This window comes from Pyxicephalus adspersus, chromosome 5 (assembly GCF_032062135.1).
Source record: "Pyxicephalus adspersus chromosome 5, UCB_Pads_2.0, whole genome shotgun sequence".
NCBI classification, from domain to species: domain Eukaryota; kingdom Metazoa; phylum Chordata; class Amphibia; order Anura; family Pyxicephalidae; genus Pyxicephalus; species Pyxicephalus adspersus.
In genome coordinates, this window is record NC_092862.1 from 4,374,159 (window position 1) to 4,398,814 (window position 24,656).

The 24,656-nt window shown below is 42.4% G+C and overlaps 1 protein-coding gene and 1 pseudogene across 1 annotated transcript in view; both read right to left on the reverse strand.

Annotated features, from left to right (window-relative positions):
- Positions 1-5,157, reverse strand: part of LOC140331882 (NACHT, LRR and PYD domains-containing protein 3-like) — a 42,283-nt pseudogene extending 37,126 nt beyond the window's left edge.
- The window catches only part of FAM83H (family with sequence similarity 83 member H), a 46,479-nt gene continuing 25,685 nt past the window's right edge, over positions 3,863-24,656 (reverse strand). The window contains exons 2-5 of the mRNA XM_072410589.1: positions 18,097-18,585; positions 15,682-15,846; positions 11,683-11,807; positions 3,863-10,904 (exon numbers count right to left, since the gene is read on the reverse strand). Of these exons, the coding sequence (XP_072266690.1) occupies positions 8,231-10,904; positions 11,683-11,807; positions 15,682-15,846; positions 18,097-18,552 (3,420 nt within the window). The 5' untranslated portion in view covers positions 18,553-18,585 and the 3' untranslated portion in view covers positions 3,863-8,230. The remainder of the gene's footprint in view (positions 10,905-11,682; positions 11,808-15,681; positions 15,847-18,096; positions 18,586-24,656) is intronic.

Here is a 24,656-nt window from a genome sequence, read left to right on the forward strand (position 1 = left end):
CAGTGAGAATTGTGTTTATTAGTTTAAAACTATCCCCAAAGTCACAGATTATAAATTGTCAGCATTTGCCTCGCTCTTACTAGTGAACGATATCAAATAAGGAGAAAAAGAAAGATGGGCTTGCAGCAAGGTTTGTATAAATGAAAAACAAAACATAATGTTAATAACGAATGGTTATAACAGAGAACCACTACGCTATGTTCAAACTTAGACAAAGGTCTCCTATACAATATTAGTACATCATTTTCCCCATGTTAGGGAATGCACATGGGGATCAATAAGTACATCCAACAATGAACTCATGCCCGACGCGTTTCACTTGTTAAGGCTTCTTCACGGGATTGCTTCTCTGTTAGCCTTAGGTATAACCACTCGGCGTTAAAATTAGGTTTCGTTTTTGATTTACACAAACCTTGCCGCAAGCCAATCTTTCTTTCTCTCCTTATTTGATATAGTCTGGAGAGAATTGAGATAGAGAGCAGGCCGGGGCATCTTGGACTACCCCCCACCAAGTCCCCTTCATAGGGGTCTGTACCTCCCTGTGTGCCCCCCTTTATAGTGTGACCCCACCAGAGGTCTGTGAGGTTCTACTTCCCCCACACAATAAGGAGGCGAGAGGTCGGCCATCTTTGGCGCAGAAAGAAAACTCACCTCCCCAGGAGGATAACACAGGAGACTCAGACCGGGGCCTCTAAAACCCCCATCACTAAATATATTTACACAATAAACACCCTCCAGGGGTCACAAGGGTGATAGTCCAGTGAGGGCTGATGGGTGTTAGGCCCACTGTGGGGGAGGGGCACAAAAAATTCTGGGACCAGCAATCTGCTGGTCTAAGAACTCAATCACTGTGAATGGCCCCAGGCTGACTGAAGGCAGACGCTCTCCATCTTCCTTGGATGCATGACATAAATATGACACCGCCTTTATGGGGGCTCTCAGTTCTCCAGAGACCTATCTAGTCTTCCTCTCCCTGGGGGTGGAGTCCTCCCCTCACACCTGCAGCCAATCACAGTCACCTTACTGTGCAGCTCACAAAGGAGTCCCCGACTGCAGCTGTCTGCTCAGTAGTTCCTGTACAGCCTAAACACCTGGTCGGGGGGGGGGTACTGACAGGAATGTTGCCCCATTAATACCCCCCCTCAGGTAAAATAAGCCTTGTAAGACAATGGACAGCTCTGGGACAATGGGAGTCGCTTTAGAAATGTTTTCACCACAGAAAAGCCCCAAATACACCAAAAAGCAGGAAAATATTTCTGCACAAGTACATACCGATTATCTGTGACACAGACAACATAAATATTCCATACAAATCTTTCGTTACTTTGTTATTTTGCTAAACTTCAGTCCTTATGAACAGGCTTGTGTCTAAGTACAATGATATACTTTGTTATGGCCCCAATGTGATCTGCAGGGAGGTTATTTCAGGGATTTATTTTATAGGGAAGTTTCTGCTTCAGATTTATCTGTAGGGTTCAGCTGACCAGCAGAAAGATTTCTTTGTAACATACGAGAGGCATAGGGGGATCTAATAGGGGTCTTCTCCATCCACCATGGCTCCCCCCATCTTCCCCTGGTCCTCCTCCAGGTTTGGGATGTTTGGTCAGGCCGGAATAACGTAATTCCCATACACCCGAGATCATTCATTCCCCGGGGGAACCATACACCTCACATGTGAACAGGAATTTGGGTATTTTTTTTACTGAGGGGACCCGGCCTCCTATAATGAAGCTGCTTGATCACAATGTTATCTTCCTGCTTTACATCCACCTACCTCGGATACAATTATAGCCTTTAAATCACCAATGAACACCAAAACTCACTTGTATATAATAGGAAAAGTTTTATTGTTTCTATTCACGATATATAATGCATCAAAAAACCAAACCAGCAATAGGAATGCAATGACCAAAAATGTACTTCCAGGTTTGTTGGATCACCTACGTTGACCCATGATAGTTATTGGGAGATCAATGAGTTCAGCTTTCACCTCTCATTGATAAGTTTATGAAGAGTTTGGGGGCTTTGTAGATTTTCTTTTCCTGACAGCTCCATGTCAGACTACAAATAGGGTTAATCCCCTTGCTCTTCCTACCCCCAGGATTGTAACTCAATAACTTAGAGCTGACCTTGGCGTTCCTTCTTACTGTCAGGTGCAGCTGCCTACCTTGTTAAAGTAAAGCTATGACTGACCGCTGAACTCCAATGGTGTCCTAACCTCCCAAGCGGTAAGCCAGAGTGTGACTTGGGGTAAAAAAAAAACTTGCTGAAAGCGGTAACCCCGAGCCACACTCAGGGTAGCTAAAATAAAAAATAAAGTAAAAAATAAACACCGGGTTCCATCTGCATCCTCCAGTGTCCTGTCATCTTCTGGCCGCGTCCTGTTCCTCGATCTGTCCCCCGTATTGTCTTGCATCCAATACAAAATAACTGTATTGAATGAAATACACTAGATTTAAAAGTCTAAAAGCAGTACATTGTGTTTCATGAAAATTTATTTTACAGTATAATATAATAGTATGAATATAATAAAGTTTCAAACACGAAATCATGCTACAGGTCACATCCATAGCTCCCTATCCAGTTATTCTTAAGTTCACCTGCTTGTACAGATGCTTCCATGCACATGGGTACCCCTTGTCAGTCTTCCGGGTTCCCTGCATGCGTAGGAGCCTGCACATGCGCAGTGGGTCTCCAGCTGTCAAACTCACCCTACCTAAAAGGATGGATTGTAGGTTAAGTACTACCATTTAAATACACAGTATGGACGGCTTCTGAGCCAAACTCCAATAACGACCAGCCTAGCCCAGGAAGGTAAGTAGCGCACCCACTTTTGTCACCGTGTTTTTTTTTTTTGTTTTTTTGTTTTTTTTTTATATCACTGAGACCATTAGCACTTCCTCTTTGTGTATTGCTTCCTTGGTCCTAGTCCCAATGTGCAAGGTATATAATCTGTGTGTGCTATCAGGAGTAAAAGTAGAGGATCATTCTCAATGAGGTGTGGATCCCTCTCGTGAAACAAACATAATGCTCCCCCTATGCATGAACACATGGGAGCTGATAGTCATACTGGCCATTCCTCAATGGATGAATGCATGATACAAGCTAGAGGAAAAGATCCTAAGCGCACAATGGAGCCCCCTCAGCAAGTCTGCTAGGCTTGCCCTGGCAAAGCCATATCACCTGCCACCCCGAAGAGATCTCCTATGCCACACGAACCACCCAAGGAAACTATGCCTGATGGAATGAGTATTGAAAGTCAGGTCTGGGAAGAATAATTGCATAAGAAATTTGTTCAAATACAAAATATGATTTAAAATGCCCCAAAATGTGTATACTGATCTCCTGGTTGTTTACAGATTTACAGGTGCTTGTGTGTTAGATGGGTAATGGGAAAAGTTTTAAACCCGTTAAAGGGCAACATCTATCCACATTTTTTTTTCTTTATCTGCCCCCAAACCATCCAATCTGTGAGTACCACTGTAAAGTACATCTAAAGCTGACCTGTTTTCAGTTTTCATGTTTGATCCCCTTGAAAATATTCACTTTATTATTGTGACAGGTGATTAGGACCCACTCCTGGCTGTCTCCAGGAAACCCCTGGAGACAGCCAAAAGACCATTGGCATGAAGCCCACAGACTGCCAAAAGGTGTTGGACCCAAAACTAGGAAGGTGCATCCAATCGAAATTCAATCAGCAACACCTCAATGAACCGCTAAAAGCCTTTAGAGGAACCCTGGTTGAGTGGCTGGGCTAAGAGGGCATTTTGCCCCACCTAGGAGAGATTTGTACCCACTGAACCACTGATAGATTTGAGGACAATAAGAAATATTAAACTGAAATAAAAACAAGGACAAGAAATGGATTGAACAATTTATTTTGACATAATACACCTGAGCCAATAGTAGTGTGGTTGGCACCATAGACGCACTCTAGTATACTGCCCCCTATGAGTAGAGGAAATGAATGATAAGAGGGAGGCAAATCGACAGCTGCAAACCTACACAACCAACCCGCCATTCAATATTGCTCTTTATGTCAGTTCAAATTTAAATATCCGCTCACACCCAAATTTGACCATTCTGACTTTGCAATTAAAAAAAAAAAAAAAAAGACACAAAAAAAATAAAACAAACAGATTAAAGTGACTCCCGTTCTGTACAGCATATAGTAGTCATGATGAACTCTGCTCCTCGTACCTCTATTTCCCTCTGCTGCCATATGGAAATCCACATAGAATTGCACACAGATCAGTAGTAATAGTAAAGGAGGGCCCCAATAAATTATAATTCAGGGTGGAGTTCCAGTGGTAGAATCCCAAAGGAGCAGGAAGCAGCAACTGCACCCTTTAACCTTAGCCACAAGTGCTTACGCACCCTTTGTTTGCCCCAGGGGCAACTGATTACTTCTTGAATAGATGACAGGATTCCCTTATTCATTCACAGGTAAGCCCATAGGGATAGATAGGGGGGCAGGTAAGTGTTGTTGCAATGGGATGGGCCAGCTGGCCGTTAGCCATTCCTTTTAAATTCAAAGTTAGGTTACATTGCTGATAAACTCTTCAAGTTCCAAGGGATTTAATTATTAGGGTAAGTGCACATGACCATGGGAATGCAGACAAGGGGCCTAGGGGTATTAGAATAGTCAACCGCTGCCCAGTGTACATGGTTGTCAGGTTGAGTTGATCTGTAGAGGAAAACCAAGTGCCGAAAAGATACATTGGTTAAGGTACCTAAAGAAAGTTAGGTGCAAATAATTCCATTTGTTTACTAAAATTAATAATTGTTGCCCCCGGGGCTCTTGGCATACCGTACAAGTAATATTGTACTTGTACAATATGGCAGACTTACCTTTTATTGTGTCCATGATGCTCCATCCAAGGTTCTCTACTCATTCCTTCACCATCGGTCCCATCTTCTCCCAGTTGTCTTCCAAGTCCACAATATAGCAGACTTACCTTTTAATGTGTCCCCCAAGCAAAGTCTATTCTACCCCTTGTCATTTCTTCACTGTCCCTGCCATCTTTTCCCAGTTGTCTTCCAGGTCTACAATACAGCAGACTTACCTTTTAGCCTGCCCACCATGCAAAGCCTGGGATCCTTCTCCTCATAATTCCTTCGCTGTCCCGTCCGTATTTTTCCATTTCCAAATTCCATCTTAGCCATTGGTTGACCAAAGACGACCTGAATCTCATCCACGGTCAGTGGTGTTAAATCGCCATCATCGTCATCTCAGCACCCGGCACTTGCAGATGAAGGAATTATAAACTGCACTGCAGCCAGTATACAAAAGTTGTTTTCAAACATTTCAAAGGATTACTAAATGTCCTCTTTTAGGGCTTAGTAATGCCAATAACATCTGCTGTATGGTTTGCAGGCTCAGTGTGAATATTGTTCGTGTATTGCAGACACACTGGGACCATTACTGCAGCTCCCCGCACCTTCCTGCCCTGAAGAAGGGAGATTTTGTATTCATGAAATGTGTTGGAAAATATTCCCTAATAATTATTTGCACCAAACCATTCTTTTTCTTTATCAGTGGGTAAAGGACGTCTGTGGTCCAGGACCAGATTGCTATACCTAGACCTGGCTCATTTTTTGTCTTATTTCCACATCAGTGTATCTGTTCTTACCACTACCAGGACCATATCTGCATGTCACCAACCTTCCACCATTGTCCAACAATGGAGTAATGTTAATAGGTAGGTCGAATGGTGGGTTGAAAGCTGGGTTGTGGCCAACTCATTGCTAGTATTTGGTTTTGGGAATGGGTATTGCCACCACTTTAATAATATTTCCCCATGCCAATGAAATTAAAATGCCTGCTTTGAGAACAAAGTGGGATGGAAGTTGTAATGAGTAAACTACCCCTCCGATCCCTGAACCTCTGGGAATACAGAAGGCTCAGAATCCATCTAAGACCTTCCATTTCATCTTCCCAATCAGATTCTGAACCTAGCAAAGTCTACCGGAACTTTGTTGTCAATGGACAAGATTGAAAAGTTGGTAAAGAATTAGTGAAGGGCTCTGGAGACGGGTAATTTAGAGCATTCCTCCTGTGCCGGGGCTTTCCTTTATTGGAGTGTACGTCACTGTGATAGGACTACTAGATTGTAAGCTCTTCTGGGGAGGGTCCTCTCCTCCCCGTGTCACTGTCTGTATCAGTCTGTCATTTGCAACCCCTATTTAATGTACAGCGCTGCATAATATGTTGGCGCTATATAAATCCTGTTTAATAATAATTGTGCAGCAAATCATGATTTCCTCTCATCCAGTAAAAATGCAGAATGCGCCAATGATGACTGTGGATTGGTCTTCATTCCTGCCAATGTTGGATGAGCCTTGGAAGAAACAGGACCTGGCCCTTTGAGCTCTACACCGAATAACTCCACCCTGTATTAAATCCATGTGCCCTTTGTCATTTTCTGGGCAGTGTGCCTTGCTTTTTTATCAAAAAATATATTTTTCACATTTCCCCTTATTGCTTAAATTAAACAGTTCATTCTCCCAGTTCAAGTTATTCCATTAGAAACTAAAAATGAAGCTTTAAAACCAGAGATTTGCTGGCATAAAAGAGCTTAGCCCCCTGCACCAGCCAATCCAATGACAGTATTCAGAACTGTATTAGCATTAAACAAAATCGGATTTTGTGTAACTCCTAATTGCTTTTTTGCAATACATTCTATGCTAAACTCCAATATGTGCAAAAACACAAGGCGGTATTAAAATATAAACCATTATTTCATTGCTGACGTACATCAGGACTTAAAAAAATAATACCATGGGACTCCTGGAATGATAAAATACATATTTTGTAAAAGAACCCATGTTTCGCTCCTATTGATAACAAATACATATTTACAATGTGTAAAAAACAAAAAAACAAAAAAAAACAGCGACCAGAGCTGAAATTGTTTCCTGGTTCTTATAATTTTCCCCTGGTTCTCCAGCTGCCGCAGAACATACGGACCCAGCATGTACAGCTTAGAGTTCCACAATGAAGGTTGCTAGTTTAAAAAAAGTCCAGGCAAAACTTTTTTTTTTTATATATGTTTGGATAGAATTGGGAAGGATTAAGACCCTTGTTGGGTATTTATTAATATCTACTGCTCCATTATTGATACCTTCCATCATATTCTGTTCAGATGACAATGGCTTTACCAAAAGAGGAAAATTAGGGCAGAGGTCCAAAAGCAGCACAGACAGAAATTATTAATTTTTTAGTAATGTAATGCAAGGGCTAAAAACCCACTCAGGCTTATAAATGGTGAAGGACTTTCAAATATGTCTAAAGATTATCCATAGATGATTGATGGAGAAAAAAGTGGGATGGGGGTTTTGATTAAACTACCCCTCCCCACCCAAATCTGGGGAATAAAGTAGCCCCAGAGTCCATCTAGGACCTAAGAGCATTCAGCTGCATGGCCTCCAGTCCAATGCTTGGCTCTGTGACTCTGCAGGAACATTGTTATGACTCAGGAAGGCTGGAAAGCTATTGAAGACTTCAACCAAAAGACAAAGTAGAGTCAATAGGCTCCTGAGATGGGAATTTTAGACCATTTCCCCTGTGCGGGAACTATCCCCAAAAGATTCATTGGCAATTATATCTCAAAGCCATGATTGTGAGGCAACCATATTCTGTTCTCATTATTGTCAGAACTTCATTGCTGTCTGTGCCACTGTTGCAGATTTTCATTTACTTCCTAGCTTATGACACTGTTGTGAGCTGGAAATAAAAAAAAATTAAAAAAGGTTCCAAAGCAGCCGGGATAAAAGCTTTAAGTCCTTTCTTGCATCATCCAAAAACTAAAAAAAAATATTTTACTGGATCCATATTTTAAGTTCTGTTGTAGTTTTTAATCAATTTAATGCATTCAGAATGACGACTGCTAAAAATCTAAAATTATTTTCTAATATAAAAAGGGCACGTGATGTAGGGTCCGCTCAGTGCTTTGTGTTCTAGGCACAATGTGGAAATATTTCTTTGGTAAAAGACCTAGAAGTGCTAAAAAAAAAAAAAAAAGGAAGCATTATTTTGTTCTCCAGCCAGTTGGCAAGTAAACTGCTTATTCTGTATTATCAGTCTGTTGCATCTCTTAAAAATAACCACAAAAAGTTATGGAGAAAGTTTGATAATTAACACCTCTGCTGGCTTTGATAACGGGATGAAGTCCTTGGGAGATGAGGTGGGGGTTGGCACCAGATGGTTTTATCAGTAGAATACCTACAATCATTTCTTTATTAAAGTTCCTAAAAGTTTAGGCATGAATTTTCCTCCTTTCTTGTCCTTTGCGTCATCCTCGATCTCTTCTGCTTGGTTTTGTTGCTCATCTTTTTTACAGAATACTTCAAACCTACTATAGACTCTTTTCTCCTTTCTAATGCTTTCCATCCTCCTCAGGAGATTATCTCTGTCTTCCGGGGAGGTTGGTGATGGCCGTGAAAATCGGCTTCTACTTAGGAAGCTACCGGTCCTGGTTACAGAAGCTGACTCTGGGCTTGAGACCTCCTCTGCTTTCATTTCAGTTGAGTTGGTGGTGGGAGCCGTCACCTCTGAATCATTTGAAGACAAGGCTTGGGATTGCTTGGCCATCTCAGCCCGGTTTTTCTGGCTGTTAGCAGATATTTGCTCTAAAATCACCTTGGTGTCATCACGTAGATTACTGCTGAAGATAACATTTGACGTTGAGGAGGACAATCTGCTCTGGGTGGTCGATGATGTTTTAGGAGGAGAAACTGATATACCTTTAGCGGTCTTGTCCTCCGTGTCCACTACAAGTGCAGAGTCTGAGGTCTCGGTTTTAGAGAGCCGTCTAAGTGCATTATTCTGTTTTTCAACTTTAGCTGCATCAGAAGACAAATCTTCATCTGCTTTCTTATCTGCTTTAGACTGCAAAAACTGTTTCAGCCTCAAAGATCCCTTCCGAATAAACTCCATGGGTGTTTCTGCCTTGGACAGCTCTTCTTCTGATTTTGTCAAGGAGGTGGTGGATGTAGTAGATGCCACGGATGTGACAGGTGCAACAGGTGTGACAGGTGTTGGGTTTTGCGACATACTTTCTAGAGCATTGCCAAATGAAAGCCCGGAGCTAAGAGCACTTATTGGTTTTGGAGGTTCAATTGCTGGTAGCTTAGGCGGGTCTACAACCTCCGTGATGATTGGTCCACTTGCCTTCTCGGGAAGTGAAGGGATATTGCTTTCTGTTGTCTGAACACTTGACATCTTCTGCTCAATTTTGGTGAAGGAACTGCTAACTTTCTCTTCTTTTCTGCTGAAAAGGTCTTGGAACTTAGAAGTGACTGAAGAACGATATTGGGATTCCAGAAGAGTTCGGCTAAATGAATCTTTGTCTAGCAGCTTAGACTCCAGAGATTTAAAAGATAGGGCTTCAGTGCTTTTCTTTTGTCCATCCTCTGTTTCCGCTTGGATGACTGCCGCAGCTGCTTTGGCTTGCGTCACTGATGTAGTTTCACCATCTTTGTTTACAGTTCGATATTTTTCCAAAATCTCTGAAACTTTAGCAGACGTCTTGAGAATTTCATTGTCTCGAACTATCTCAGTAGAACTTTGCTCCTTCTGAATGCTCTGTGTAGCCTCAATAGTAGAATTGTGTTGCTCTAGCTTAGAATTGCTGAATATAAGTGAAGAGCGTAGACGGGAGCTTCTTTGGATCAAGGGGTTGGTCCTTGTCCGGAAGGAATCGTGTCTTGATAGGAAAGAATCTTCTTTCTCCTTTTCCAATACTGCTATTTCCTTTGAAGTTTCAGCCACCATTGGGGCATCATTAACTGCAGCTACAGGCCTGTATGGGGGGATGGGATCGATAGAATATTTCATGAGGGTCTCATATTGGTTTGTTGGAGCTGGTTTTTCAACCGGCGCATCATCAAAGGGTTCTGAGTCTAAGGGCATTGGCATTCCTTCCTCATCATTATCTGGCTGAATACCACTCAGGTAGGATGAAATGCGCCAACTACGTAAACCTTGTTTGTTATCTTGGGCCTTTTTATCAGCATCTTGGTCCTGGAAAAATTGTCTCTGCTCTACACCTTGTTTGTGGGTGGGTGATATTTGGCACATGAATTTCTGCCGCGATTGTGACCTTTGCCCAAATCTCCCCTCATCCCCAAGTACAACTTGGTCTGAACCATGTCTAACCTCTCGGGATGAATTTGAAGGGTTATAACCAAGCCTTGTGTGAGGTCCTTCAAGGGCTAAATTGCTTTCTCCTTGCAAAGCCTTGAAAGAAAACCTTGAATCCCCATCTTCTATTTCTTGGTGACCTCTGCTACCTCTAATTTTCTCAAACAGTCCCTGAGTCCGCCCTGGGCGTTCCGTCTGAATAAACTGACTTTTCTGAAATTGACTTGACTGGAAGCGGTATTCATTATTATCAGTGTTCATAAACATCTGCCTTGAGTACTGTTTAGAAGCTGTATAATTCTCATACGTGCCTTCAGCAAAACTGTGTCTCTTGAAAGCGTCAATCTCCAGTTGTTTGTTATGCAAAAATGACATCTGCATTGGCTCAGGGAACCTCATGCCTTGCCCATGCATCCTCATACCCGAGGTCTCCATCGCCTGTCTCATCATTTCTTCTCTGCGGAAGCCGTGGTGAAGAAAATGGCGGTCAGGGTCAACCCCAAAGGAGTTGAACGAGTTCTGAGAACCGTCGTCCCGGGGGAACATAAACTGTAGCTTCCTCTCAAAGAATGGCCTCTGGCCAGTGAAAGGAACCATCCCCATGTAAGGCTTTTCCATGGTCATTAAAGCGTTCTCAGGAGGAATAAGGGGGTCTGATTGGGCAAAAAGGATCCGGAACTCTTCATCAAAGCTGGAGACCAGCTCACCTTGGAAGATGTGCGCTATGCTTCGATGGATCTTCTCAAATGACCACATGAAACTGCAAGAACAAGACAAAGACAATTATAATAGCTATAAATATTTAGCTCACCAAGTTTCTTTATATTTGTATGTTAATTCTTTATGTTAATTTGTATGAACAATTAGAAATTTTCCACTCACAGCCCACAGCACATTAGCTTAGTGGTACATGAGAGGGTAAGTTCTACGTGTGTTGGCACCATTTGTCCCAATGCGATTCGCAGACAGATGCAGTTCCGGATATATATATGTATGTATGTATATATATATATATATATATATATATATATATATATATATATATATATATATATATATATATTACACAGTCTATGTAAACAAACACCTTCCCTGAAGAAGCAGAACCGTATGTCTGCGAAACGTGTTAGGTCTACATGGTGTAAACACAAATAGAACTTGGTATTCTGACACTGAAATATGCCTTACAGCTAACTTTGCCATATAATATGTAGTATTTGATGATGTCTGTTTATGAAATAACTAGAATATGTAGACCTTTAAGATTAAATTGCTTCTTTGCTTTGTCGTGCTCCCTCAAAACCCTTCTTTCTTTGGTCACTATGTTCAAAACTCTAACCACCAATTACCTTTAGAGGGCTTGGCATCAACCTTAAATATTTGAGGCACAATTTTCTTTAGATAGATTACTAGGTTCACATGAGGGGTTTAGATACATTTGAAAGCAAACCTATAATGAGGGAAAAATTAAAAGTGCATTATGATGAGTTTGGATACATTACAGTTTTTCTTTCCGTGAAGGACGCTCGTTATCTTACCTGTAGGTGCCGCTAAGTACTACGGTACAGTCCACCAGAATGAACTTTTCCAGCAAGTTCCCCTTGAAGGTGGTGCCAGTCCGGCAATAGTAGGTGGGGCCAGAGAGTGTCCGGACTCTGAGGAACTGGGAGAGGAAACAATAATTATTTAATAATCAAACTAACCAATGGGCACATGACACAATGGACATATATAGAACAAGGCAACAAGTATAGACATGCAGACTAGGTCATTCCTTCACCAAGCTTGTTAAACCAAATAAATCCAAAATGGCGTTATAAAATCTAAAACCAAAGAAAACCCATATAAAAAATTTATAAAGAAGAAGGAGTAGACAGAAGGCTTTATCAGATTCTGCATTGCACTCCCAGTCTTGTGTAATTAAGTGATTTCGCATTGGCTCCAAGTACATTCCTTGTCCATGCATCATCTAGTGACCCCATAGTGCAAACCTGTAACTGCAAGTGTGCTCTTATACACCTTCTTAAGCCTCCCTTTTAATCTACATGGCTCATCTTGGTGCATATGGACCCCTCGCCAAGATAGCTGTACTCAGAAAAAGTCTCCCCTTTTTTCCTTCTCTTTTAATGGCAGCCCTGACTTTCAGGTCGGCCATCATTTTCGAACAAAACACTACTTTACCTATAGAGACCATGCACACATAGAAGACTCCCTCTAGGTGGCGCTATCATCCTAGTTTGTTCAACCAGTTTTCCTCCTTTCAGTTGCACCTTTGTAATGTACCTTTCCACAATGGACAATATTTAAGAAATAAACATGATACCCTATAAACTTCTCCTGTTTTTGGAAGTTGTCGTTTACTAAAGGAAAAAATGAACGAACAGAAATTCCCCCCAAAAAATAAATAATTGAAAAAACTAGAAAAAAAACTATAGATTCGCAATTAAAATTAAATATAAGACAACAGATGGGATGGCGGTGTCCTACAGATCTCCCCTTATACCCGGAGCACAGCTAAAGGATGGAAACAAAGTCGGCATTGACAGGTGGTGTGCGGGAGATGAGCTCAGCAGGTGTGGTCACATGTCACTGGGTGTCATTATACAATAAATACAAGAGACTCACCTGGGTGGGGGATATTTACAGGTAAATAAAGGAATAGTGGCCTTCTTTGTGATAATACAATCGGGATTTAATTATTGCTATTGCTGGTGATGACAGGTGCATTGTGGGAAATCGAGCAACAACCTGCAGCAACTTTCAGCTACCTGGAGTGTAAATTTTTTTAAAAACCATTTAACCTGGTAAAAATATAAAATATAAAAATATCTAACAAATGTAAAACCTAAATCCAAATAAAGAATGCCATAATTGTATTGTGAATATGCAGCGTTCACCCCCAGAAAGTTATTTAACCTGGGTGAAAAGAAGCTGTAGGAGGGTGGCAGCCCCTGTATTGTGACCCAACTTCTCAGTAACCACCCAAAAACAGCCGGGTGGTTACTGAAGAGTGCTGGATGGTCCGCCCAGCTAAAAGGACCGGGGAGAACACTGGTGGGTGCCATATTTCTCTGATAAGCAAAAGCACAGAAGGTTCAAATTTTTACATTTTAATACATTGTAATTCAGTTCACAAAGTATAACTGGTTTAAGGCACCGGTCACACCACTATTGTGAAAAAAGTGCATGCATCTGGCAGCTTACTCCAACACATATGAAGATGAATGGTGCCACATCACACACACATACATAGCATTCCTTACCACAACTATTAGTGTGAATGGGCCCTTATTCTCCTTAGCAGACACAAATGTTTAATATATTTGGATATTTTATAAATAGGGATATTCTTTAACATACAGGAAGGATATTCCTATAGTACATTTGAGAGCTGCTGTTGATTCTTTTGCATTTAGGACTAGTTCACCTGCTTATCACATGCCTTGGTGAGATTTACCACCATTTATTATGATGTCCTTTCTCCAACACGCTGCTGAAATAAAACAACTCTTGGCCCCCGTGTTGCATTTAAGTTATTAGGCTGCATACATAGTCAGGTTGAAAAAAACAGTCCATCAAGTTCAACCACTGGGGAAATAAACATATCCCAGACATAAAACTCTATAGACATAGTTGATCCAGAGCAGCAGTCATCAACCTTTTCGGACACACGAATCACTAAATTTATCCGCTCCAGACCGCGTATTCGCGGGGAGGCGGGTGTCACCCCAACTTCCCCCATAGTGATGTCATGATGCCACAACCCACCCACTCAGGCTCAGACCTGCGATGGGAGAGTGGGCAGGTTGTGTCCAGAGACACAACCGGCCCACCGCCCTGAGCCTGTGATGCATACGGGACATGGTCTGCGGCTCTGGCAGGTGCACCCCCCCCCCCTAAGCAGGGTTCTTCTCCTGAGAACGGCCAGGGCCGTGGACCACCAAAAATTTCTTGTGGATGGACCAACAGTTGGTGACCGATGATCCAGAGGAAGGCAGAAAAAAAAGCCCTGGTACAATTGTGAAAAAAATTCCTTCCTGATTCCATGAGGCAATTGGATGTTTCCTGGATCAACAGTCACTGCCATCTGTACTTTAAAGCCTTCATGCCAAGTTATATTCTGTGCTTCTAGAAATCATCCAGCTTTTTCTTAAAGCAATCTATAAAACTTGTTGAAACTACTTCCTGAGGGAGGCGATTCCACATTTTCACACCTTACAGTGAAGAATCCCTTCCTTATCCAGAGATTAAACTTCTTTTCCTCCAGACACAAAAAGCGCCCCCTTGTCCTTTGTAATGATCCTAAAGTGAATAATGGGGAAGAGAGTTCGCTATATGGACCCTTTATATATTTATACAGGGTGATCATATCCCCCCTTATAGGTCTCTTCTCAAGGGATAATACATTCAGTTCAGATAATCTCTCCTCATAGCGGAGCTCCTCCATTCCTTTTATTAGTTTAGTTGTCCTTCTCTGCACTTTCTCCAATCCCACAATGTCCTTTTTGTGAACTGGTGCCCAAAACTGGACTGCATATTCCAGATGTGGTCTGACCAATGCTTTGTACAGGGGCAGGATTATGTCTCCGTCTCTGCAGCCTATTCCTCCCATAATACAAGAAAGTACTTTACTAGCTTTAGATATTGCAGCTTTCCACTTCATGCTAATATAAAGCCAATGATCTACCAAAACCCCCAGATCTTCCATTACTAACCCCCCAAGTCTACCAGAGAAGACCAGAGAAGGTGCAAGTGTACATGGGTTCAGTTTGAATTGGCTAGGTGAATATGGGTTAACCTAAACAATTCCTTAGGTGAACTGGCTGGTTTAACAACCATTTCACCCAATGACCAAGTAGCTGAAACGGAACCTGGTTATTAATTGAGTAGCCTTTGTATCTGTGATTGTACATCTAAACTGGACATACAGTGGTCTCTCTCTCCATAGCAGTCCAGATCCCACTTGGAGACATCTGGTGCTATTTTTTTTCCAGGGAAGGCGATCAGAGGAACGTATGGAAGTCAGCGCTGTTTATAGACACGGCTGTAAATAGCTGCAGTAAGCATGCTGGGTTTACATGTTCGGTGGTCGGAGGACTGAGGGGGATCACTTTCTCATACGTGATGTTCACAAAGCTGTAATAGGAAAGAAGACCCCCAACGTGTAAGAAATTCAGGCCAACAATCAACCCCCGGCTGGACGATCGCCCAGCATTTTCAGAAATCTACAAATATTTTGTTTTTCACAAGTAGAAAGACCAATGGTTAAAGTAAAACTCTGCCTAAATGGCTTATTTGTGTTGGATGAGGCAGGGAGGGGTTACAACCTCTCTCCATATTTTAATATAGTCAAACTGGGAGAACAAACAGGAGGGAACAAGAAAACTACCAATACAGAACACAAAAAGGCAGGGAATGGTTCTAAGCCTTTCCAGCTCAATACAAAATGGTTCCTGCTTATTTCCTATTCAACCAGACCACACACAGATCTGTTCTATAAAACCGGTCATGATATGATGGGGGGGGACCGAGTTTACCTCCACAAAGTTCAGGTTGACCCGACATTTGGCGGCCATGTCCAAGAAGTGGTCAGAATTCATCTTGTCCAGGATGATGTAAACGGGGACACGCCGAGCAGCCGCGTCCAACAGGTCGGAGAGGATGTCCACATCGGTGAAAAAGTCCATCACAATCGCAATGACCTGCAGAGGAAGAGTAACATGATAAGTCAAAGGGGGTAAAATATTTACAGAGACATAATTTTATTTTATTGTATAGACCTATAAAGTGTTTTCATTAAATATTAGAATATAAAGAAGAACAATGACATTATAAAGGGCACAAATACATGAAAAAACCTGAGCAAAAGAGCTTACAATTCAAAAGGAAAATCACCCGGACAGGTACAGGTATGATTACATAAAAAGCATACATGGATAATATAAAAGAATAGGAAACTATTATGATGAATACTCAACACAAACCAGGTAAAAATCCTGAAAGTCAACTGCAAGCACTGATATCAAACAATGCCCAGCAAATCTCTATGGATATCAATAGTGGAATAATCTGCAGAATAGGTCAATAAGTATCCATCACGAGAGCAACAAGATGGTGCAATGTCAGCAATAGTCTGCAAGGAATATTATTAGAAATCTCTCAGGTTGGAGATGCAACAGAGCAATGCTCTGCAGATTTAAAGAGGAATCGGCGATGGAATAATCTGCAGAATATACAATATGCAACTGTCAGGGGGGAGATGAGAGGGAGCAATGTTCTGCAAATGTTTGGAGAGGTCTGCAGATCTCTAGAGTGGTGGAAAATTCTGCAGAAAATACAATATGTGGCATGCTGGCAGGGGACAGCTTGTAAAGAGGACATGGATGTACCTGGAATGTATCAAGCCAAGATATAATGCTTGAAGACCACAAGACCTGACAATGGGCTATGAATCTACCTCTACAAGAAGAGCACAAATTTTGTGTGATATTTGTATATTTATATAAATAGAAAACCATTACTTAGAGAGGTTGGAACAATAAACTAGAGAATATTTCCAATACCTATGTTAGACATTATGACAGAGTCAAAATTATTATTATTATTATTATTATTATTATTATTAATAATGATAATAATAATAATAAACAGGATTTATATAGTGCCAACATATTGTGCAGCGCTGTACATAGGGATGCATTAGAAGTAAAAGCCTCAGAAGTCCAATGCTAAGGTCCCTATGAGTTGGAGATTCCTGAAGAATAAGATGCAGAAGCAGGAGAGTAACAATCCACCCACTAACCCCAAAATTGCAGGAGAGCCCCAGGGCAGGAGAGGGCGGCAGGGAAGCTTTACCAGTCCTAAGGGATCCCATTCTTTTCCAGATTTCTGTCCTTGTAACTTCTCTTCTCCACCTTCTTTGCTGTTGTAGTTAGACAGAGAAGAGGACAACAAGCTTGCAGCCTCTAATGCTGCCAAAGACATGGAGCGGAACAGATGCTCTTAGCATGTGAAAGACTTATGTTGCACCCTTGGCAGTCACAGGTTACCATCCATGGGCCACAGTCTTACTAGGGGTCTCTTGGTTTCTAGCTAAGCTCAAGTGTTTAGGAGAACCCCATGAAGAATGTACTATTTGTCATCAAACCTAGTTGGCATGAGAACAAACAGAAGGCAAACCCATCAGAGTTTCGGAATAGAGAACATCTAAAGCTGTAGAGCGGGGATAAGACTTTCTTGTTGCACAAAGGAATGTCGAGTGTTCTTCAGATTGTTCTTTAGCAAAGAGCTCTTGAGAGTAGAAAAGTCATCTTCCATCATTCAGAAACACGCTGTTCTAGCCCAATGGGTGTGCCATCCTCTAAATATTCACCCTCAGTCTGGGGTAGATGGGGTAGACTCCCATTTCCTAGATGTAGGAGCTCAACCTCATGACATTTGACATTAAGTCCTCAATTAAGACCATACTGGGGGTCCTTTATTTTTCTTTTCACCCTTTCACTTCTTGGGATTGGCCTTGGAAAGGAGAACATCTGGAGCTGAAGAGCAGGGGTGGTGCATGCTTGACCACACAGAGAAATGTTGAGTGTTCTTCAGAATGCTCTTCATTAGGAAAGAGCTCGTGAGTGGAAGAGTCATCTTCTATCATTCAGAAACAAACTGTTCTAGCCCAATGAGAGTGCAATTGTTTAAATGCCCTCCTCTGATTTCTCACCCGTCTGGGGTAGATGGGGTAGACTCTCATTTCCTAGACATAGGTGCTCAACCTCATGCAATTGCAGTCCTTTAAATCACTGCCTGCCCCAAGGACCACATTGAAAAGTCAACAAGTCAAGGTCAAAAGAGATTTATAATTCCTTATAGAAGATGGCTTACACTCTGTGAATTGCACATTCAGAATGTAAATAAACATAAAAATAAAGTGACAGTTATTATTTTGAAGTTTTTCTTACCTGCTGGGCAGATCGGATCATCCGGCGCACCTCATCTTTGATGGAGGGGCTGTCCGCGGGTGGCGGGTGTATCAGTGTGGTCACCTCTGTCCCCTGAAATCCAAAGATGGTTGGCCAACCAAGATCTAGCTCCGGGGCGGCGGTGTCAGAGTGCATAGGCCAGTAAGTCCCTGAGGATCCATCAGCATCATCTTGCATGCCATAAGCATTGTCCGAATACATGCTTTCTTGGGTGGGCTCTGGGGGTCTCTGAAGGCTTTTGGAGATGTGGTCGACTTCAGAGGGACAAAGAAAGTCAGGAGCCCCCTCTTCAGTAAGAAAACGCTCATAGCCTTCAGGACCCTCTTCAGTCAGAACATCAATGGCAATACGATAATACTCCTTGTAGTGTGGGGGGAGGTAGTTGGGGTCCAAGGGGTTGTCCCCTTGGGAGGAACTCTGGGAGCGTCGTGCCATGGCTCTACACCAGAGGGAGGGGAGAGACGGGACCTGGAGATAGAAAAAAACAAAATTAATACCACAATTCACACAAATTAATACATTGTAGCCCTAGGAAACCCTTACAACACCAATGTGCCAATAACTTGTCAATGAGGGGCAGCAGTGACCCCCTTTACTACCCCACATAGAATGAAAGGTGTTCGTTGTGGGCTACCGTCATCTGTTAAAAAGCTACAAACTTGTATGAATTTTCCCAAAACTTGGTTAACATAGAGCTGAAAGGTCACCATGATTGGAAGTTATCAACACAAAAGTGCTTCAGTTCTATACAAATGTAGGAAAGAAGTCCATATAGGCCAGTTCCTTAAATATTATCAGTTTAGATCCAAAGAAGGCAAAACCATTTAGCCCTCCCTATTATAATGTATAGTCAATTGACCTGAATGGTGGTTTCAGGCTGGAGGATAATCCTCTAACTATGGCTGACAGTCCCAAATGAATTAAACAATTGGCCATGCCAGCCAACCATGTACCATCACTGTTTTACCTGGCACTGCGATTCTAGCTCCCCTCCTCCATCCACTAGCCTAAAAGGGGCGCTTGGGTGACTAAAGTTCTCCTATTGAGAGCAGAATCAGACCAGAGAGACATCATATTCATATCAGTTCTCCAAGTCCATGGCCAATGTGAACACTACAGCGGGGCCCTTGCCACTGGCCATTCAACATGCCGAGATGCCGATTTTTCTGAACCACGCCAACATCCCTAAAATATCAACATAGAGAAACTGTGGGAGGCGTCAGGTTTGGCCGTTGTAAAATATTTACTTAGGATGCAGAGGAAAACTTTTTACGGTTTGTCCTATTTGCTCCTACTCTGAACAAACAGCATTTAATATTTTGCAAATGTCTCAGAGAAATGGGAACATTCCTCTGGCTTGCAAAACGTGTCTGGAGCAATTCACACCCTGACCTCTAACGCTGCTTTCACCAGTGCCCACAAATCCCAGCCCCTTAATGTAATTATCACTGAAATAAAATGATCAACGATCATTACTTTGCTTTTTTCAGGATTTTATTCTTTCATTTCATTGGTGATCCTGCAAATGACAATTCATTTCCTAGGGTGACCACATTAACTCATTGCACCGTATATAAAGGGGCAGCGTTGTCACGGTCGGACAGGAGTACAGAACGTCTACCCTCTCTCAGGAGGAGGCAACCTTTCACAGGGCTGTGCATCGCTCCATTTTAGGTGGCAGCCATGATGGCGCATGGTTCTAGGCATGCTGAGGCAAAGCACTCAAGATCTCAGACCTGTCTGGCAAGTGTGCAAGGCCCAATTTCAGGTGTGTAGAGCCGGCAGGGTGTGGACACCATTTACAAGCAGTTCATTTATGAATGGAATTTAAGAGCACATTGCAGGCTGCATTCTGACACATGGTTTATATAAATACCTACACGGCCACACCCAGAACACTCACACAGAGCACATCGTCCCTGAGAAAATGGACACATAGCACACAAATTATACGAAATAGGGAACATCCAGAGATCGGCTGGGTGGACAAGCAGATTCCTGGAACAGCACAACTACACATACAATGAGCTTTATTATCTGAGTGGAGGTGGGGGTTTATCTTTATAATGAAATAATTTAAAAATTTTTGGTGTGTTGGAGTTGCTCCAATTGCTGATATTTTCTAAACAAAACCTCACCATTGTTCTTGGATGGTTCACGATGTTCCCATTACATTCTCTTCAAGGGCCCAGAACACTACCATGCACAGCAAAAGGGGTGCTACAGCAAGGGCGTGTTGAAGATTTCTGTACATACCATGCTGCACATTACCACAATATAAAGATGTGATATCAGAGTAACAAAATAAAGAATCTGGCTGGAATAGTTGGAGCCAATGGCAGATGTAGCCAATAATGGGCCAATGTGCATAATCGACTTGAAGCCTGCCTGCTGAACTGACATGGCTGAGGAGGGTCCAGGGCCCGGGTGCAGTGGCACACTTTGCACATTTATATGTCTGCCCCGGGTCAAAGCCACTCATAATGGGCACAGAAGGGGTACAGGGTACAAAACTCGGCACATGGATGATAGGAATCCCCTATAATAGGCAAAGCAGGTGTACAGATCCAGAAAATCAGCACATGCATGGCAGGAGTCCCCAATAAGGGGCACAGTAGGTGTGCAGACCATGGAACCCCTAATAATGGGCACAGTAGGTGTGCAGACCATGGAACCCCTAATAATGGGCACAGTAGGTGTGTATAGAGCAATAACTCAGCACAGGGATGGTAAGAACCCCTATATATTGGGCACAGTATGTATGCAGACCCTGGAACCCCTAACAATGGGCACAGTAGGTGTATAGAGCAAGAACTCAGCACAGGGATGATAGGGGCACCCTATAATGGGCACACAGCAGGTGTACAGATCCAGGAAATCAGCATAGGGGTGGTAGGAACCACCTATATAATGGGCACATTAGGTGTGCAGACCCTGGAACCCCCTATAATGGGCATATTAGGTGTGCAGAATTCATCATAGGTTTCCTAAAGATTTAAGAGACGGTCAGTGGAAAGGAAGGAAAAGAAGGCAAAACAACTACAGCACCTAGTGCTGAAATTATGGTGTAAAATTTAAATCTTACCCATGGCAAACCTATTTCTCCCAATAATTCACCTTCCTTTAGTAAAGGAAGTCAAGACTCTGGGCCTGTACAAGGAAGATTACTCCGTACAACAACCATCAATCGGAATACATTTCATATACAAGTAACTTTGTAAATTGTCTTCAATTTCAATACCATAAAGCTTTCACTGCAAGAATTTAATTCGAGACACAATCACCACAAGTGTCACCCAGAGAATTCACTGCATGGAAACATAGCTGAAATATTTGGTGCTTTCTATGTTCGGTGTAACAATGTGAGGAATTCGACAAACAACTGCCAGCGGCCAACCGCCAACGCATTCATCAATATTACCAAAAACTAACGGAATCTACGCAGAGGAAGATAACCCAGAGAGATACAACAATGCAATGCTGCAGCTTGCTGTTGTTTTATAAAAGAAAAGACATGGGGAGGAAGGGAAAGAATGAGGGGGATGAATGTTTATGCAAATTATATTTTATTTATATTTACAGATGAGGTTTATTTAGGTGTTTGGACAGAGAAAGTCCTGCAAGGTGTAGGGGATCTAAGAGAACCTGTTAAGAAAAACTAAGCATCACTTCCACCAATTAGCCCAAAATTATAAAAAAAAAAAACACTGGAGTGATACTTGGCATTCTAGAATACATGGTCTCTGGGTAGCAAAAAAATGGGGGCATAGATGGCAATAATCCCATGTAAAGCCATGGCCATACACCTGGTGGTTTCCAAACAGTTTTTACTACCTTTATGTCTTGTGCGAGGTATTAACGGTGAAATCCAGCCAATAAAATGTTTCCCCTCCCTACTTCAAGACTTAATAACTAATTTTTCCAAAGAGATATGAAGAGTAAAATTTACCCCACTGCCCCCTCCTGCAGCTGCCTGCATTCACCTATTGCTTTCCAAGACCACAAGCAATGCAGCCATGGCAGTATCAATGTCCCGCTGGTGTGGCGATCTATATTCCCTGCAAGTCAATGAGTTGTGCCCTGTATGGGATGATGCCAAGGCCCGTCTGGCTATCCTGAGTGTCATGCAGCGGAAGCACCCATAGGAAAGGATAGGAAGCGTTTCCCCAAAAAGCGTCATCCCCAGGAAGAATGAGCTTCTGTTTCTTTGCCCTTGAAGACCCCTCACCCAGTACAAGGAGATTTGTTTTAGCTTTAAAGTAATCTTCCACCCACAACAAGTACGTTCGCAAAGGATAACCATGATACTGAAGCGTATGGTTCTATATCATCAATTCAAAGAAGAATAATATGGAAAGTGCAAATTCTCAGAAAGCATTCAGACACTTTGGGTTTGATTGGGGAAGTATTGCAATCAATTTTTGCAGTTAGAATCACCATTTTAAGCCTTTGAATTTCACACCACTAGTGCAATTTAGGATTTGCCTGCTTTACCAAAAATGGCATATGAACCTGCCTAAAACTAGCCATGGACAGTCAGATGAGGAGTAAAAATAGGAAACCAATCTCTATTGGCACAAAGTGGGCACCATTCTCAACTTGGCTATGCCAACCTTCAGCACCATTTGGGAGCCTCGGCTGTGATGGTCCCCTTAAAATAACAAATGAAGCCCTCCATAGGTGTACCCCTCATACCAGTGGCTGGTGAATGAGATTTATGTCCATGCAGGTGGATTGGCTGCAGTGATTGACATGTGGATGGAGCACACCTTCCACCTTTGCTATCTCAGGAATGACGAGAACTCAGCACACACAATCCTTTACATATTTATTACTGAAAACAAGACTTTAACCTCTACCAAAAAACAACCCCCCAACCCCACCCATTCCCGTACACACCCCGTGCTTGTTTTTTTTTCCATTTTGAAGCAATTTTTAGTAGATACTTTAAGTTTCTTTGATTTTTTTGCATTCCTTTATCCACGCTGAGTTTTCATTGTTGTGCTTGTGGACTCTTTTACGAGATATTGGTTGTTCCTTTTTTTATATGTTTCTATTGGACAACTAAAATAAGAAAATCTACAAATATTGGGTGGAAATTGAAAGTTCTAAATGTCAGACGGGTCAGACAGCAGATGGAGATTTTATTATGCAAGGGTGATTATGTAGAATTGTAAAAAGTAGGAAGAGAAATGGACATCACAATGGGCCACCCATGGACACCTTTTCTATAATACCACTAGGGTTGCCATAATAATCTCTTTACCTACCAATCACACAACCTAAACCCAGCAGAAACAGAACAAAAGGTGCCTGTCCCTTTAAGGGTTATAATTCTGGTAAACACTAGCCAAGCGAGTCCGGGATGGGCTGAAACCAGCCACACACTTACTGCAGAATGACTGGAATGAAGACAACCCACCTGTGTAATGACCATCCACATGGTCAACAGTAAAAAAACAGAAACGACCCTTCAAAATATGTTGCAAAACCATTCAACTCCTTTAGCCCTTGGCTTTACCCCAAACACAATGGCCCCCAGTCTGACCCTAAACCCCTCACTATACCACTATACCATATCTAAGTTCAAACCTCCCAAGACACCAAAAACTCCGTAATCTGTCCCCAAAAGCTACCGTGCAATTAAAATGACCCCAAACCCCAAAATCTGACCAGTACTGTGCAGTCTGACCCTGGTCTGTGCCCAGACCCCACAATCTGCAGGACAATGCCATAGTCTGCCAGCTTCTGATAATGCCGACCTCTGTGCGGAGGCTTCGAGATTTTAGTACCAGCAAAACATTTCTGACTTGATGTATATTATAATATATGTAATGATGGCCACCCAGGTCAGAACCAGGATAACCCCATACAGTGCACTTACTCACTGGCTTTAGTCTCCCCCCCACAAATTTTCCGGTGTTCCAGGGGATACTTTAGGAACTCCGGAATGGCCGTATTTTGCAGTGCTGTGGTGCTACACCAGTCCTCCACAGTTGTTGGAACAACAAGTTCCATGGTACTTTTGTCAGGTTTTTTGGGAAGGGGTGGTTGGAGGAACTTAAAAGGTCTGGGATTTGAAAGGTAAATCTGGGACCTTCCAGAACTTTGCTTCATGCGAACCCAAAAAAGAAGAAAACTAAAATGTCTCCCCTCCCCTCTGGGTGGTGCAAAGCCACTTCATAGTATGACAGGTCGGGACCAGCAAAAGCATTCCCATGGTGTAATGGGAAATTCCTGAGCTCTGCTGTAAATTGACAGAACTGAGGTTTGGTCATGGATATGCAGATATATCGCGATGACAGAAACCTGCCATGGTAGCTCCCAATATATGGCCCCATTTAGGGTATTTACAGGTCAGATTTGTTCAGGCCAGACACTTCAGGTATGGTGGGAGCAGGTATGGAGACCTAAATACTCCAGAGATGGTGGGGCCCTTATAATGGACACAGCAGGAGTACAGACCCATTGGATGGTAGGGGCCCTCATATTGGGTACAGCTGGTGTACAGACCCATGAACTCAGCACAGGGATGGTGG